Genomic DNA, 17183 nt, shown 5'->3' with positions numbered 1-17183 from the left:
GACTGCGGCTCAGAGGGGCAAAGTCACTTGTCTCAGGTGGCAAAGCAGGGCAGAACCCAAGTCTGAGTGCGGAGGCTGTCCCCCCTCACAGGTGAGGAAACTGAGGCGGAGGAGGAGTTAGCAGTAAACAAGACCGTCCCCTTGGCCACTGTAAACCAGAGGGGGCTTGGAGGCTCCTGCACAGCAGCAGCGGCTACTTTTCCATGCTCCCCGGAATTCCTTCTCAAATTCCGTGCCACCCTGTTTTTAGCCAGGGATCTGGGCTTTGGAAGACAGATCCCGTTTGGCTGAGGTGAGCAGGGCAGTGGGGTGTCAGGCACAAGAGTGTGGCTGCACTCTGCCCGGGTGTCTGGCTCCCCTTTACCCCTGCTGGGTAAGGCTGGGCAGGTCACCGAACCCCTCTCTACCGAGCCTGCCGTGTCAGGGACAAGAGGGGCCCTCATTGGGTGTCCCCAGGGAAACAAGATTGCATAAGCCACGTCATTCGTACTGTTACTGTCATCCGATGGTGATTCCATAGAATTGGATCGTCTCCCCGGTAACCTTGCCTGGTTCGAGGCTCTGATGTCTCTGCTCTGTGCCCTCCCATGCTTGCTAATGAGGAGAAAGGTGAAGACAGGGTCAACCTTGTACAGCATGGGTGTGGTGCATGCAGAGAACCGTGCATGTCACAGAAGGAGGGACTTTCTTCCTGGTCATCCCTCCCTGCCCCCAAGCGTGGTTAACTTGTCCCCTGACTTTCAGCCACATAGGTTCCTGTGGGCACTTCTTGCTCTTTGGGTAAATAGAGTCATAGTGCAGCAGTCTTTTTCTGGTTTTGGTTTTTTCTTAACAGACTTATTAGAAATTTTTAACAGCTTTTTGGAAATGTGATTCACATAGTATCCAATTCACCCATTTAAAGCGTGTGGTCCAATTTAGAACACCTCAAAAGAAAGCCCATGCCCACTAGCTGTCACTGGTGTCCCCAGACCCTGGGAGCCATGAGACCATTCTCTTTCTATGGATTTGCCCTTTCTGGATATTTCATTTGCGTGGCATCGTGCACTATGTGGCCTTGTGTGGCAGCTTTTTTCACTCAGTACTCTTTTTTTCTTTGAGACAGAGTCGCCATTTGTCGTCCTTGGTAGAGTGCTATGGTATCATGTCTCACAGCAACCTCAGACTCGGGCGCTAAGCGATCCTCTTGCCTCCGTTTCTTATTTTTAGCAGAGATGGGGTCTCATTGTTGCTCAGGCTGGTCTGTACTTCTGAGCTCAGGCATCCACCCGCCTCAGCCTCTCAGAGTGCTAGGATTACAGGCATGAGCCACCACACCCAGCCTCAGTGTATTTTCAAGATTTATCTGTATCATGGCACAGATCAGAACTTTGTTCCTTTGTGTGGTCAAAAATGTATTATCTTTTTTTTTACAACCCAAAACACCCCACCACTCCAGGCCAACTGTCCCGAGTAGCTGCGCTCTTGTGAATCTAAGCAGGGATCCACAAACTTTTTAAACAGGGGGCCAATTCACTGTCCCTCAGACCGCTGGAGGGCCGGACTATAGTTTAAAAAAAAAAACAAGGGGGGCGGCGCCTGTGGCTTAGTGAGTAGGGCGCTGGCCCCATATGCTGAGGGTGGAGGGTTCAAACCCAGCCCCAGCCAAACTGCAACAAAAAAATAGCCGGGCGTTGTGGCGGGCGCCTGTAGTCCCAGCTGCTTGGGAGGCTGAGGCAAGAGAATCGCGTAAGCCCAAGAGTTAGAGGTTGCTGTGAGCCGTGTGACGCCACGGCACTCTACCCGAGGGCGGTACAGTGAGACTCTGTCTCTACAAAAAACAAAAACAAGGGGCAGCCCCTGTGGTTCAAAGGAGTAGGGCGCCAGCCCCATATGCCAGAGTGGCGGGTTCGAACCCAAAACCCGGTCAAACACTGCAGAAACAAACAAAAACAAACAAACAAACAAAAAACACCAGTAGCATTTTGGTGGCACCTGTGGCTCAGTGAGTAGGGCACCGACCCCATATACCGAGGGTGGCGGGTTCAAACCCAGACCCGGCTGAACTGCAACCAAAAAATAGCTGGGCGTTGTGGCCGGCGCCTGTAGTCCCAGCTGCTCGGGAGGCTGAGATGGGAGAATCACTGAAGCCCAAGAGCTGGAGGTTGCTGTGAGTCCTGTGACATCATGGCACTCTACTGAAGGCAGTAAAGTGAGACTCTGTCTCTACAAAAAATATAAATAAATAAAAATAAACTATGAACAAATTCCTCTGCACACTGCAGATATCTTATCTGGAAGTAAAAAACCAAAACGGGAACAAATAACAATCACACCGCCTCATGTGGCCCGTGGGCCACAGTTTGAGGACCTCTGATCTAAAGCATTGGCTTGCTGGGCCCCTGGGTGGGAGGGGCAGGAGGCCTCCCACAGGAACCCAGGAGAACAGGGCGAACACTGAAGGCTCCAGGGCCAGGGCCTGGTAGGTCCTACTTACACCTGTTGGGCCTCAGCCTGCTCATCTGTAAGGTGGGGACAGGACAGAGGTCAGCAGGGTGTTTATGGAACCTTCCAACTTAAACGGTGTTGAGTCTTCTATTCACGTGGCTGTCCCTCCCCTCCTAGGGCTGGTCTGGTCTGGTTCTGAGTGTTCTACCCTGGACAGTCTCATTCCTGGTAACTGACGTCCTCACGCCTTCTCTCCATGGCTGTGCCTCCTTGTTCCCCAGGATTACCAGCCTATGTCCTAGGACCTTTCCCAGGCTACTGGCCATAGAGGTCCATGGAGCAGAAGGAAAACATGAGCAGATTCTGAGAACGCAGGCTGGCCTTCTGGGGCAGGGCAGGGGGAAGGGCAGGTGGGTGAAGGACGGCAACTTCCCTGCCTGCTCAGCCACGGCCTGGGGACCAGGCAACTCCTGTGCCAGCTGCAGGGTGTCCTTGTCTGAAATTCACCCTTCCCTGCCCCAAGCCAGAAAACAAAGAAGCATTTTTTTCTTTGTTTAACAGCTTTACTGAAATTTACATACCATACGGCAAGCAGACACATTACAATGTATAATTTAGTGCCATTTAGTATATTTTACAGAGTTGTACATCTAGCACCATGATAATTCTAGGACATTTTCTTTTTTTTTTTTTTTTTTTTTGAGACAGAGTCTTACTTTGTCACCCTTGTTAGAGTGCTGTGGCGTCATAGCTCGTGCAAACTCCAACTCCAACTCCTGGGCTTAGGCTATTCTCTTGCCTCAGCCTCCCTAGTAGCTGGGACTACAGGCGCCTGCTACAAAGCCTGACTATTCTTTTTGTTTAGCAGGCCTGGGCCAGGTTTGAACCCACCAGCTCCGGAGCATGTGGCTGGTGCCCTAACCACTGAGATACGGGCGCCCAGCCAATTCTAGGACATTTTCATCACCCCCAAAAGAAACCCATACCCTCAGCCAGGACTACCCACCTCCCCCCACCCCACCCTGCCCAGCCTCTAACAGCCACCCCTCTACTTTCCATCCGTGAGAATTTACCTTTTTCGTATAAATGAAATCTTATAACATGTGACCTTTTGTGTCTGACTTCTTTCATTCAGCCTAGGATTGTCAAGGTTTGTGTGTGTTGCAGCATCCATCAGGATTTCATTCTGTGACTAAAGATGTTCCCTTGTATGGACATACCACATTTTCTTTGTCTAGTAGTTGGTTGACAGACATTTGAATTGTTTTCTACATTATGACTAATATGAATAATACCACTATGAAACCTACGTGTGGGATTTTGTATGAGCGGAATTGCTAGGTCATGTATTAACTTGACATTTAGCCTTTCGAGGATCTGCCAGACTGTTTCCCAGTACCCTAAGGCAGCATCGGAGCAGCCAAAGCAGAGTTTCTACAGCTGGGCTCTGAGCCGGGGGCCTCAGGTAGGCTCTGACCCAGAATGGGGTACACATCCCATGTTTCAACATTTTTCTGAAGGTGAATGTCCAGTACACATCTTGGATTCTCCAAAGTATCTTGCACCTCCAGATTCTCCCTGCTTTCACCTAGTCTGAAGGTTAGGGCAAGGGACAGCCCAACAAGGCATTTTCCAGTTCTGGATTCTCTTAGTCCTGTTAAGGATCAAAAATACAACTTGATACATGATAAAAAAATGCCACTGACATCTGATTCTTTTCTCATTCTTACTCCGGTGTTTCTCCTTCTTGGAAACCAGCAAGGAAAACTTCAACAATGTTCCTGACCTGGAACTCAACCCAATCCGATCCAAAATTGTTCGTGCCTTCTTTGACAACAGGTGGGTTCTTTTTCCTGAACCAGCTGGATGGCAGGTGCCTTTGTCCTGCCCCGCATAACTTCTCCCAGTATTCACAGGCTCAGAGAGGGCTGTGCTGGGTAGGGCATATGGGGTTTGGGGCCAGACAATTCTAGATTCATAGCTGGGTGACTTTGGGCAGCTCACTTGAGCCCTCTAGGCCAAGGTAGTTATCTTGGCTATTCGGCAAATTACCCCAAAACTTAGTGGTTTAAAATGATAAACATTTATTATCCGACCACTTCTGTGAGTTAGGGATCCAGGTGTAAATTAGCTGGGGTGGGGGTCTCAGGCTCAGGGTCTCTGGCAAACTTCAGCCAAGGTGTCAGCTGGGGCTGAAGTCTCACCTCAGGCTCGACCAGGGGAGGCTGCACTCCTAAGTTTACTCTTGTGGCTGTGGCTGTGGCATCTTTGGGACTCTCCATAGAGTTGCACATAGCGTGGCAGCTGGCATCCTCCAGAGTGAGATGTTCAAACAAAACCTGCAGGGAGAAAGAGCCAAGGTGAAAGCTACTATCTTTTTGTAGCTGAATCTTGGAAGTGATACCTTGTCCCTTTTGCTGTGTCTCTTCATTAGAAGTCAGTCACTAAGGCTGGATCACTGGCTCACCCCTGTAATCCTAGCACTCTGGGAGGAGGCCCAGGCAGGATCCTTTGAGGTCAGCAGGTGGAGACCAGCGTGAGCAAGTGTGAGCTGTTTTCTGTACAAAAACAGAAAAAAAGGTGGTGGCACTCACCTTTCATGTCAGCTACTCAGGAGGCTGAGACAGGAGGGTCACTTGAGCCCAGGAGGATGCTGTGAGCTGTGATGACACCACTGCATTCTAGTCTAGGTAACAGGGCAAGACCCTGCCTCCAATTAAAAAAAAAAAAAAAAAAGTGAGTCACTAGGTCACTCCACTCTTGAAGAGGGGGTAACAGAAGAGCGTGCTCCCCCAGAAGGCAGGGATTATTGGGGGCCATCTTGAAGGACATCCCAGTTTTCTCATCTATGAAATGAAGATAACCCCAGCCTCACCAGCTCCTGGGAGGTCATTAAGGGGATGTGTGGTAAGTGCCAGGTAGATGTTTCACTCATCACCATGGTTTACAAAGAGGTGGCACCCCTGGCTAGCATCCTGGAACTGAGGCACAGACAGGAGCTCATGCCCCCAGATGTCCTGGGTTATTTTAAGTCCAGAGACTCAGCTGACCAGGATGGACGCTTGTGGACCAGGGAGTAGGGGTGGGTGTTCCCTTGCCAGGCTGCTGGAGCCGTGGGCAGACACACCAAGGCCTGTCAGCCTGTGTGTTTGACAGCCCTGTGTCTACAGAGATCGCTCAGAACAGGGAGGACAGGCAGAAAGAAGGAAGGAAGGGAGCAGGAACCACGTGCTGACAAGACGCGGGGTTTCCCAGATGGGTTTTGAGTTGCGTAGGCCTGAAGCGCTCAGCCCTGGTTCTGCTGGGGTTGTGGGGCCCTGAGCCTCACCTAGGACTGTGGGTGCTGCTCATGGGGTACAGGGTGCTCAGGCTGTCCCAGAAGATGCAGGGCCTGTGGGTGTAAGCCCCGAGAGAGACCAAGAGGGTTACCAGACAAAGCAGGGAGAGGCAGCACCAGGAAATCAGAGCTGCACGTGCTGAGGCCTGTGGCAGAGGGCTCAGGGAGCATAAGCGGCAAGCGGAGGCCTGGCGGGAGCAGGGAGTGGTGGTATGGGGAGGGCAGGCCGCTTGGACAGTGGCTGGAGACTAGCAAGCGGGATCTCAGCTTCATTCTAGGACCAGAGGTGGGTGGCCCCGATGGATTTTAAGGTGAGAGTGTTGGAACAAGGTTTGCACTTTACAGAGGTCATTCTGGCCGCTTGTGGGTTGCAGGGGTGGGAATAGGGGACCGAGGCCCAGAAGGGGTGTATCGTGGTCCTCTAGGCTTGGTCCAGGGCTTCCAAGTGGAGCAGGGGGAAGCTTTGGGCCACGTGGGAGATCAGGAGGAAGGGTTGGGTCTGAGGGTGGGGGTGGGAAACATTGTGCTACAGGACTCTTCCTAGCAGGTCAACATGGACTTCACTGCCTCATGTTCCTCCTTTTAAATCCTGGGTCTGCCTGTGGCACTTGGAGGTGGGCAGCACACAGGGGCTGAATGAATGCCTGGGGAAGGTGCCCAGGCAGGAGGTGAAGCCCCTAATGTGGGCTGGACAGGCTGATAGGACCCAGGGTCAGAAGCATTGACAGGGAGATAGTACGGGGTGTCCAGGGCCTGGTGCATGTGTGGGTGCTGGGTGTTCATGCATGTGTGCGAGCCTGGCTTCCAGAAGGCTTGGGTGCAGCTCTGCTGGCCAGTCATGATGTTGGCCCTGACGCAAGGGACCCAGCCTTCTGGGGAGCAGGGCTGGAGGAGGGCTGACGTGTCCCAGTAGTCCTAGAGAAACTGAGGCAGGGTATAAAATGGCTGTGGTAACAAAACCAACAAACTTGTCTCCCCCAGGACACTGAACTGGCATGGGAGAGAGTGTGGTTCAGCTGAACATGGGCACGAGGGAACTTCTGGAGTGGAGGAAGGGGATTAAATAGGGACATATGCTTGTCCAAACATAAGACTGCATTTTACAGCATGTCATTTTTCCTGTAACAAAGCCTGACACCCACGCATCTCTCTCTTCCAGTCTGAATTGACAGGTCTGCAATTGTCTGTCTCCTCCTAAGGCTTTGGGAAGGAGCCCTTTGTTGGCGAGCTCTGTGAGAGCAGAGCAGGGGCTAGGCTTAAAGCTCTGGGGCTTCCAGTGCCCCCCACAGAGCAGGTTCTCGGGGTGACAGCAGCCACTGTGGGTGAAGCAAGTGCCCAGGAGGGCTGACTTCTTGTGAGCTGCTGGAGGCAAGAGGACAGGCTGCAGTTGAGAATTTATTTATTTCGGGCGGCACCTGTGGCTCAAGGAGTAGGGCGCCGGTCCCATATGCCAGAGGTGACGAGTTCAAACCCAGCCCTGGCCAAAAACCAAAAAAAAAAAAAAGATAATTGTGAGAATTTATTTATTTTATTTTATTTTTTGAGACGAGCCTCCAGCTGTCGCCCTGGGTAGAGTGCCGTGGAATCACAGCTCACAGCAACCTCCAACTCCTGGGCTCAGGCGATTCTCCTGCCTCTGCCTCCTAAGTAGCTGGGACTACAGGTGCCCGCCACAATGACCGGCTATTTTTTGGTTGCAGCCATCATTGTTTGGTGGGCCCAGGCTGGATTGGAACCCGCCAGCTCAGGTGTATGTGGCTGGCGCCTTAGCTGCTTGAGCCACAGCCTTGAGAATTTATTTCTAACACCCTCCTCGTTGCTCCTGTAGGAACCTGCGCAAGGGTCCCAGTGGCCTGGCCGATGAGATCAACTTTGAGGACTTCCTGACCATCATGTCCTACTTCCGGCCCATCGACCCCACCATGGGGGAGGAGCAGGTAGAGCTGTCCCGGAAGGAGAAGCTGAGATGTACGTGTCCCTGAGACCCCAGACACAGTTCCCCAAAGCCTCAAGATGCAGCTGTGGGGGCAGGGGGAGGGAAAGGTGGCAGTGGGTGTTGGGGACGCCAGCCCGAGTCCCAGCAAGACCGGCATGGGTATATCTCATCATCCACATGCCTGAGCAGTGTATGGTTTCCTGGGACTAGAAGGGGCCGGCGGGTGGATGTGGAAGAGCAAGGCCCGTGGTTCAGACAGACCTAGGTCCCTCCCACTGTGTGACCTGGTGTGCCAGTTATGAGTGGTTCTGAGGACTCAATAAGGTGACACAGACTGAGCTCTTGGCACACAGGGTTCATCCAAGGCTGAGCTGGGGTCCTGTCCGTGGGAGTAGCCTCCACCGTGTCCTGGCTCCAGGGTGGATTTAGCTGTGGTCTTAGCTGGCCGATGGCACAGGATCCCTAGTGGTGGCCCAAGTGGCATCTCTTCTTTGTCTGGGGACTTCCCCGTGACTCTGATGCCCCTCTCTTCCCCACCCAGGGAAGGCTTGGCTTTCCCATCAGAATGTAGACGAGATGCCCGACTCTGACATGCAAGCAAGGGGCTATGGGAACTGCTCGCACTGGCCGCCAGGGACCCCGCCGTGGCGCTCTGGATGCAGCTTCTCCTCTGCTGAGGGCTATGGCCACACACAGTTCCAAGGCCTTGCTTTCCTGGCCCTTTGTGGGGCCACCATGGGCAAAAATACCTTAACTCCTTCAACAGCCCATCTGGGGAGGGGGGCCCAGCAGGCCTGGTCTCCCAGGGTGATGTGAGGATGAGAGGGAGAGATGATGGTGGGGTGCCCTGCACGCCCAGGAGTCAGGTCAGTGCTCAACAAATGCCAAGGTAGAGGGCTTGGGAGAGCTCCAGCTCCCGAGGTCACCCCCCCTCCGGCTCCTGGCCACCAGATGCCAGCAGAATGTCAGTCAGTGCCAAGGAGCCGCTCATGCTGGACTGAGATAGTGACACCTCTGGGTCTGTCTGGAACGACATTTGAAATAGCACCGTTAGGTTTGCTGCTAACGATCCACGCTTCCGGCCTCCAGTCCGCTGCTGGGCCCTAACTCCACCTGCTCTCGCTCCCAGCCCTCACAAGACCAGGAAGTAAACACAGTTGTTACTCCCATTTCACAAATGGGGAAATTGAGACTCGAATCAGATCTCTTTTCCAGGGTCACCTTGTAGGAAGGTGGTCAGTGTGCCCCAGCTGTGCCCCAGACCCCTTGGCTTTTGGTACTGAGGTTTGGTCACTGGTGTCTCTCACTTGGTTTGGGGTAGATGTCAGAGTGTGGGAGCAGGGCCCTGACAGAGTCCCCCTCTCTCCCCTGCCGCCCCAGTTCTGTTCCACATGTATGACTCGGACAGCGACGGCCGCATCACCCTGGAAGAATATAGAAATGTAAAGTATGCTCCTCTGCCCCGCCTTGGGGTCCTGGCGCCTCCCACACCGAGCATTGCCACCTTGATGGAGGCCTAAGGTCACCGTTTGTCTCTGCCCTGCTCGCCAGGTAGTTGAGGAGCTGCTCTCTGGAAACCCCCACATCGAGAAAGAGTCTGCCCGCTCCATCGCCGACGGGGCCATGATGGAGGCGGCCAGCGTGTGCGTGGGGCAGATGGTGAGTGACCCCAGCATGCAGCCCTCCTGCTAGCTCTGTTTCTGGAAGGCCTCAGCGGGCAGTGGCCAGGTGTGTACTGCTCGCTGCTCTCACTGGCAGGGCCTGTGGAGCTCAGAAACCTCTCTTGGCTTTTCCTGTGCCCCAGGAGGCTGTAGGCCCCGTTGCCTGAGAGCAGCACACAGCACTGGGCCTGGCCTGGTCAGCAAAAGACGCAGCCTCCATTTAATTAGCTTATTTCTCCCCAAGTGAGTCAGAGGCAGTGTCTGGCCCTGGGGCCAGAGTGAGCAGGGCCCTGGGAGTGATCTCTGGGCTGAGGAGAACACCTGCTCCCGGCCCTGGTTTGAGGTCCGGTCAAGGCACTGAGGTGGGAACCTGTGTGTAAATGAAACAGAAGAGAGGGACTTGATCTTCTCTTGTATATCATTTCTTAGATTTTTAGCCTCATTTTTACAGGTGGAGAAACGGAGACACAGAGAGCATAAAGAATTTTCTGGCTGGGTGCAGTGGCTCACCCTTGTAATCCTAGCAATCTGGGAGGCCGAGGAGGGTAGATTGCCTGAGGTCAGGAGTTGGAGACCAGCCTGAGAAAAGAGCAAGACCCTGTCTCTACTGAAAACAAAAACTATCCAGTAATTGTGATAGGTGCCTGTTGTCCCAGCTACTTGGGAGACTGAGGCAAGAGGATTGCTCAAGCCTAAGAGTTTGAGGTTGCTGTGAACTATACCATGGCACTCTTCCTAGGGTGACAGCATAACACTGTCTTAAAAAAAAACAAAAAGAATTTTCTGGACCTCATGATCTTTCTTGTGCTGGTGGACTCCTCTCTTGTAAGGCCAAGTACAGCCCCACTATCCCCTGACCCAGCAGCTCTATGCCCCGGGGACCGCCCCTGTGAGCAGATGACCATCTCGACTTCAGCTTTGTTCCCTGAGGGAGGAGGTTGCCCCCTCTGACGTGCTCAATCTTGCCACACCTGTGTATTTAAAGTGGCTGCATCTCTAGACACCTTTGTAGCTTTGTGCTCACCACAGCCAGGGTGGAAGGGTGTTTTCATGCTGAATCCTGCTGTCTGTGCCCTAAGCCTGTCATTGGGGGACACGAGGCCAGGCCTGCCTCTGGGGGTGGAGTTTGTGGTCATTTGATTGGCTTGTATTTTATCTGTCTGCTGCTTAGGCCCAGGAGGAGGCTTCTGGCTTAGGTGAAACCATCTCTCAGCAAATTAACTACCACAGGAAAGGGCATGTGACCTCATTGGGGAGAGCAGGGATACCCCGCCTGGTTGTTGGGCCAGATTCCTATTTGATTTAATTATACTCCCCTTCTTCAAATTCCTCCCTGTCCCACTCCACTTTCAATTAGTGACGATTTTCTTAATTTGTTGTAGTAAAATTGTTGGCAGCTGGTGCTGCTGATTTGCATAAAATCCCAGCAGCCTCCAGAGCAGAGGCATCTCAGGGTAAGGCCTGGCTCCCTGGGTTGTGTGTCCTGCCCCCCACAGGGCCCAGAGCCATGCAGAGTGCTCACTGCTCACCTGCCTTTTTCTCTTTGTTCTGTATTTCCTGGTGTAAATGTCAACCAGATCAGCCCAGCCTGAGCTCCAGCGAGGAGCAGCCACATCAGGTCCTCTGTCAAAGACTAAAGATCCATTGCCCCCGCTTTAATGGACTCCCAAAGGCAGTGATGGACTGGGGCAGCCTTCTTTCCTCAGAGGGCTTTCTCCGGAGGCCATGCCCTGGGGGCTGGAAGGTGGGGCTGGAAGGTAGGGCTGCTCTGCTGGGGTTTCAGCCCTGGAGGCCTCCCCTGCCCCAGCCCTCTGCCCTCCCCCACAAGACCCTCTAATTAGCTTCCCCAGCCTGGGGGCCTCAACTGGCCCAGCAGGGAGAGGGCAGCCAGTTCTCTCTGTGCCCACCAGTGGGAAGACAGAGAAGAGCCCTTAGGGACAGTGCTGGCCTGGGCCAAATGAGAGCTGGTGGCTTTAATAGAATTCTTTTGAAAAGTACAAAATGAGTGGCTTGGCAACTGTGGCTCGAGCGGCTAAGGCGCCAGCCACATACACCTGAGCTGGTGGGTTCTAGTCTAGCCTGGGCCCACCAAACAACAGTGATGGCTGCAACCAAAAATTAACTGGGCATTGTGGTGGGCATCTGCAGTCCCAGCTACTTGGGAGGCAGAAGCAGGAGAATCGCTTGAGCCCAGGAGTTCAAGGTTGCTGTGAGCTGTGATGCCACAGCACTCTACCCAGGGTGACAGCTTGAAGGTCTGTCCCGCCGCCCCCCCCCAAAAAAAAGTACAAAAAAAGGACACAAAGTTTTGCCACCAGAAAGTCTTTACGGACTTGGAGCCAGCTCCATCCTCCATCCTCCCTGCGGGGCCAGCAGCCTCTCCTCCAGCTCCCCCAGTGGCCTCATCTGTAAAATGGGAGTAAGGACAGAGCCCGCCTCAGGCTTGAAGTGAAATTGGCATCAGTCAGGATTAATGCGAACTGTGACCAGCCTGAGCAACATAATGAGACCCAGTGTCCACTAAAAATAGAAAAATTAGCCAGGCATCATGGCAGGCACCTGTAGTCTCAGCTTCTCTGGAGGCTGAGCCAAGAGGATCACTTAAGCTCAGGAGTTTGAGGTTGCTGTGAGCTGTGATGACACCACAGCACTCTACCCAGGTAACAGAATTAGACCCTGTCTCAAGAAAAAAAAAAAAAAGTTACCAGCAACCAGCTTTTGGAAAGCACTTGGGTCACTCCTGGCTCATGGAGAGTTCCTACTGTTGTGTCTTGTGTCTTTAAACTCATGTCCCATAGAAACCTGGGCACAGAGAGCTCACCTGCCGCCCTCCCCTCTGGTCCTGGTCCACCTCGCTAAAGGGAACCACCAAGGTGAGGTTTTTCCCTACACATGCCAATCTACATGTATGTTTTTTCACTTTATTTTTTTGAGACACAGTCTCACTATGTCGCCCTGGGTAGAGTGCTGTGGCATCATAGCTCACAGCAACCTCAAACTCTTGGGCTTAAGTGCTTCTCTTGCCTCCGCTTCCTGAGTAGCTGGGACTATAGGTGCCTGCCACAATGCCCGACTGTTTTTTTGTTGTAGTTGTCATTGTTATTTGGCAAGTCTGGGCTGGGTTGGAACCCACCAGCCTTAGTGTATGTAGCTGGCACCCTAACCGCTGAGCTACAGGTGCTGAGCCTGCTTTGGGTTTTTTTAATTTTTAAATTTTTTTTTTTTTTTTTGTAGAGACAGAGTTTCAGTTTATGGCCCTTGGTAGAGTGCCATGGCATCATACAGCTCACAGCAACCTCCAATTTTTAATTTTTTTAAATTTTTTAAATGTTTAATTTACACAAAATGGAATTAAACTGATGTGGCTTTTTCTCTTCACTGTAAACCCCCCACGGCGGCCACAGGCAGAAAGATGGCAGGGTCTGGTCAGCAGTGATCAGCAGACATCTTTCTGCTCCCTCTTATATTTTTTGGTTTCATTTACCCCCGTGTACATGTCTCCGAGCCTTTTCTGTATCAGCATGTATAGATCAGCCCCTTCTTTTTTTTTTTTTAATTAAATCATAGCTGTGTACATTGATATGATCATGGGGCATCATTCACGATCAGCCCCTTCTTAATGGCTGTGTGGTGGTCAGTGGTGTGGTCGGCCAAGTTTGTGCAGTTTCCTATGGATGGACACCTGGGTTGCCAACTGGGCTTTCTCTGTCACCGATGGTGCTGTGGGGTGAGGTGTTTGTAGGATCCTGAGAGTTGTCAGTGAAAAAGGCAGGCCCCCTGCACGTGATCCCCCATGTCCCCAGGGCAGGAAGGACATAGATGGAGAGACACACACACACACACACACACACACACACGGCAGGGTGGCTCCTGGGCACAACTGATGTGGCCTCATGGTGGCCAGAGGCTATCACGGTGACTCATTGGCCTAAGGGATGGACCAGGCAGGGTCCTTTACTTGCTTGGCCCTTTCTGCAGTGGCCCATGAGCTCGGCTCAGCCTGGAACAGTTCTTACTAATGCAGAACCGGGTGGGGTGGTGGCAGGAGGTGTCTTTGGTGGCTGGGCTATTCAGGGCAGGGGACCCCTATGCCTCTGTCCCTACCTCACATTCTTCTTGGGGGATGGGGGTGGCGAGAGGTACCTGGGGAGCTGGTACCTGGCCTCCCTCCAACCCTCAAGCCAATGAATGAGGGTTCAGGCTGACTGGCCTTGTGCTGAAGATGAACTATCCAAACATCCCCTCTTGTGACTCCACCTCAAGAGCCCCAACCCTTTGCGTCCCAAGTGTGTGTTGGGGGCAGGTGGGCGAGGACGCTGCAGCTCACTCTCTGCTGTGTGTGCTCTTGTCTGCAGGAGCCGGATCAGGTGTACGAGGGCATCACCTTCGAGGACTTCCTGAAGGTGGGTGTTTTGGGGGAGGGGAGCCTTGGCACCCATGGAGCCTGCTGGACAGAAGGACAGGTGGCCCATTTCCTGCAGCAAGAGACAGGCTGCCTATGTGATCAGCACCTCATTGGCAAAGGGTCCGCCTGGATATAGCCTTTAAAAGAGTTTAAACTGGTTTTCTTTATCTTTATGGAAAAAGGTCTTATTCACACATGGTCAAATTAGTTGAAGCTGTGTGAAAGGGAATACAAAGAAAAATACATTTCTCTCCTGCCTGGGATCTGTGCACAATTTGAGCAGAGATTCAGGAACTTTCCATGTCTGCATAAATAGCGTTTTCCAGGGGCAGCCCCAGGCAGGAGCAGCACCAAGGGAGCCCAGTGGGTCTGTGCCCAGACAGGCCGGGGTCCAGGCCAGGCATGCTCCTTTGAGTTTGCGCCACTGCACCATCCAGTCACTAGCTGACGGTCAGCTGCGGCACGAGAGGGGCTGTGTGGCCCTACCATAGTGGGAAGTCTGAAAAGGAGCTGCCATGGCCCATGTAGATGCCCCACCCCGGGCCGGGCAGGGCGAAGGGATGGGGAGAGGCTGGAGTCCGCACCTGTGTCTGTGGTCACTGCCTGGTGCTAGGGCCTGCTTGGCCCAGAAAGTGTCACTTGAGCAAGACCATACAAGGAGTCATCGAAGACTGGAGGTGGTGGGGGCCAGGGGACAAGGGGAGGATGACGGCTCCATGTTGGAAGATAGGACACATTTCTTTTCCCCCTCAGAAACAGACTTCCTTGCTTGGAAGGCTGGCCTCCGCCAGTCATCCCTGTACCCCTAGGGGTCTTCTGTGACCAGGCGATTCCTCCCCTTCTCTAGTCCCTTCCAGCGTCCTTGGTGACTATGTGGCCACCTTACATTAGGCAGAAACCACCTCAGTGTTTAGGTGTCTTTCTCTGAGAGTGTCTGTTCCACCCAAGAAGGGTTGGAACTGCCTGACTGGAGCCAGATCTGTTCTCTCAGCTTGCCCACGACACCCAGTACAGGTGCAGGAGACCAGGAAGTACTTGCGGGGCTTAGGGCTGTGTGACCATGGCTGGGAGTATGCCAAGGCCTTCCTGCCACCTGGGTGCCCATGGAGTTCTGACTCTCCTGTTTCCAGCCTTTTGGCTGTCCCTGGAGATACTGAGTGACAGCTTGAGTGTTGTCACATAAGCGGGGAGGCAGTGAGACGTCACCCACCCACAGTGTCCCTCCGTTCCTGTTGGCAACCCATAATCTCTCCATCTGTGGCCCCTGTGGGCCCTGAGGTGCCAAGAAGCTGGCAGGCACAGGCATGGGAGGGGCTCTGTGGTGTGAGCAGATAGCTATGTAGCCTGCACGCCCACTAGGATAACCAGTCAGGGCCGTGGATGTGAGCTTCGGGTAGCAATCACCTTTCTGGGGCAGGAGTTTGTCTAGAACCCCTTATCCCTGGGAGGTCATAAAGACCAAACTATGGTGATCTTTTCTTTAATGATGTCCTAACAACAAAGCCTCCCAACTGCACAGCACCCTTTGAGCCCCCAACATTCTGTAACCGTGGGCAGCACAGGTGGGGGTGGGGGCCCTGCATTGTACTGACAAAAAGGGGGTGTAATGGGGTTATGTAATTTGCATGACAATCACAGCCCCTGAAGTAGTGGGTGAGATTCAAATGACTTGGAGCTAAAAGCTTGGATTCAGTACTTAATAATAACTTGCTGTGACAATCTCAGAAAGAATCCAAATGTCAGAGCCAAATTAATCAGCAAAAAGACAGATGGAAGTTTTTCTTCCTCGCCTTAGCTCACAGTCTTGAAACACAGCCCCACGGTGTTCACCTGCCCGGAGCATCTCAGTTGGTGGCTGAAGAGGGTAGGTGGGTGGGTGGCAGGTGGCTGAGGCCTGGGCCTGGTCAGGTGTAAGGCAGTGGTGGGGCTACACACTGAGGCTACTCTGGTCCCTCCCAGATCTGGCAGGGGATAGACATCGAGACCAAGATGCACGTCCGCTTCCTAAACATGGAAACCATGGCCCTCTGCCACTGACCCACCTACCACCTCTGTGGAGACACTACGCTTAGCCATGGGGCAGCTGCCACATTGGCTGGAACAACTGAGGTCTGGAGGGGACAGCCTTTTGCTACTGTAAATAGTCAACACTTATGTCTTGAGGGTATGGTACATGGGACTTTGCTGTTTTTATCTCTAATAAAAAAAAAGTTTGTTACTGAAACTGGCTTCTTTCGGTTCCTCACATCCATTAAAGTGTCCTGGTCATTTGGTGGCATGAGACTGAATATGAGGAACAGGCAATGGCTGTGTAATAAAGGCTGGTTTGGAGGAAGGATTTCTTACTTTTATTTTGGATAAGTAAGTATGTGGAAGCTGCCCACCTTCTCAGTCCTGCATGGTAAAGTAAGGAGCTTCTGCTCTGAGGCTTCAGAGGTAGCCAGGATGCGGGTAGGGGACTTCAGAGGTGTCATGACCATGTTAGATTGGAAGAAGTGTCTGGAGCCCTCAGCTGTGCCTGTCGTGGGTCTTTGCCCAGGTGTACTCTGTCCTGTGGGTGCAGAGATTTAAGGCCTGGCCGGCTGACTAGGAACCCACTGTGAGGAGGGGTCTGTCTGCCTGCTTGGGCTGCCCCTGGCTCTTTCTGGCAGGCAGGGACCAGCGGCAGTGCCCAGGACTCTGGTGGACCCAGCGAGAGCAGCAGCAGTGGAGGCCAAGAAGAAGCCTGCCCCAGGTAAGCCTGACAACTTCAGTTGTCACCTTCTGATTTGGGGATCAGCTATAGAGGGGGTCAAAAAAAGGTGGTTCATCTTTTTGTCAGAGGTGGCCCCAGGAGTTAGCCGAGAGCCAGCTGAGGTGGACGTGACTGAGGCCTGGGTGATGCTAGGACAACCACTGACTGGTTTCTCTGGCTCCTCTCTGTGTGTGGCTTGCCCTGGGAAGGTGTGGTGTTGATAGCACCGGGCACCGTGTCCCCATCGCCACACATGGCCGGTCGGTGTTTGCTTTCCAGGCCTCTTCCTGGTAGCTCTGTTCACTATTTGCTTGGTTCCCTTTATCAACACTCGCTGGGAGATGCCTTTCTCACCTTCTAAGGAAGTTTGCTTGATAACTGGCAACTGCTCCTATTTACATTCTAGAGTTTTCCATTCATGGTTTTAATATTAAGTGAGCTTTATGTTACCTACTCATGCCCACACCTTTCGGCCCAGAATTCAGAAGGTACCAAAAAGCAGGCCATGGGGCCTGCCCGCCACGCGGCCTCCCAGGCCCCCTTCTTGGAGGCACGATAGCTCCTTTCTCAGCTGTCCTTCGGGCCCCATCTCCCACACACAGGCCAAAGCATGCACATCCGTTCTTAGTTACCTCCATTTTCATAAATGGTAAAAGCTGAGGCTTCAGTGTCTGCTTTGTAGG

The 17183-nt window shown here is 53.0% G+C and overlaps 1 protein-coding gene across 2 annotated transcripts in view; it reads left to right on the top strand.

The window, feature by feature from the left end:
* TESC (tescalcin) overlaps window positions 1-15984 on the top strand; it is a 48100-nt gene extending 32116 nt beyond the window's left edge. The window contains exons 3-8 of one of the 2 annotated variants that reach the window (XM_053589307.1): window positions 4186-4266; window positions 7593-7732; window positions 9081-9142; window positions 9252-9359; window positions 13717-13764; window positions 15726-15984. In XM_053589307.1, the coding sequence (XP_053445282.1) occupies window positions 4186-4266; window positions 7593-7732; window positions 9081-9142; window positions 9252-9359; window positions 13717-13764; window positions 15726-15803 (517 nt within the window). In that variant the 3' untranslated portion in view covers window positions 15804-15984. The other variant, XM_053589308.1, reaches the window with a different exon arrangement.
* The last annotated feature ends 1199 nt before the right edge of the window (window positions 15985-17183 follow it).

The sequence above is a fragment of the Nycticebus coucang genome, chromosome 4, assembly GCF_027406575.1.
Source record: "Nycticebus coucang isolate mNycCou1 chromosome 4, mNycCou1.pri, whole genome shotgun sequence".
NCBI classification, from domain to species: domain Eukaryota; kingdom Metazoa; phylum Chordata; class Mammalia; order Primates; family Lorisidae; genus Nycticebus; species Nycticebus coucang.
Note: the sequence above shows the minus strand (reverse complement) of the source record. Positions and strands in the feature narration are given on the sequence as shown.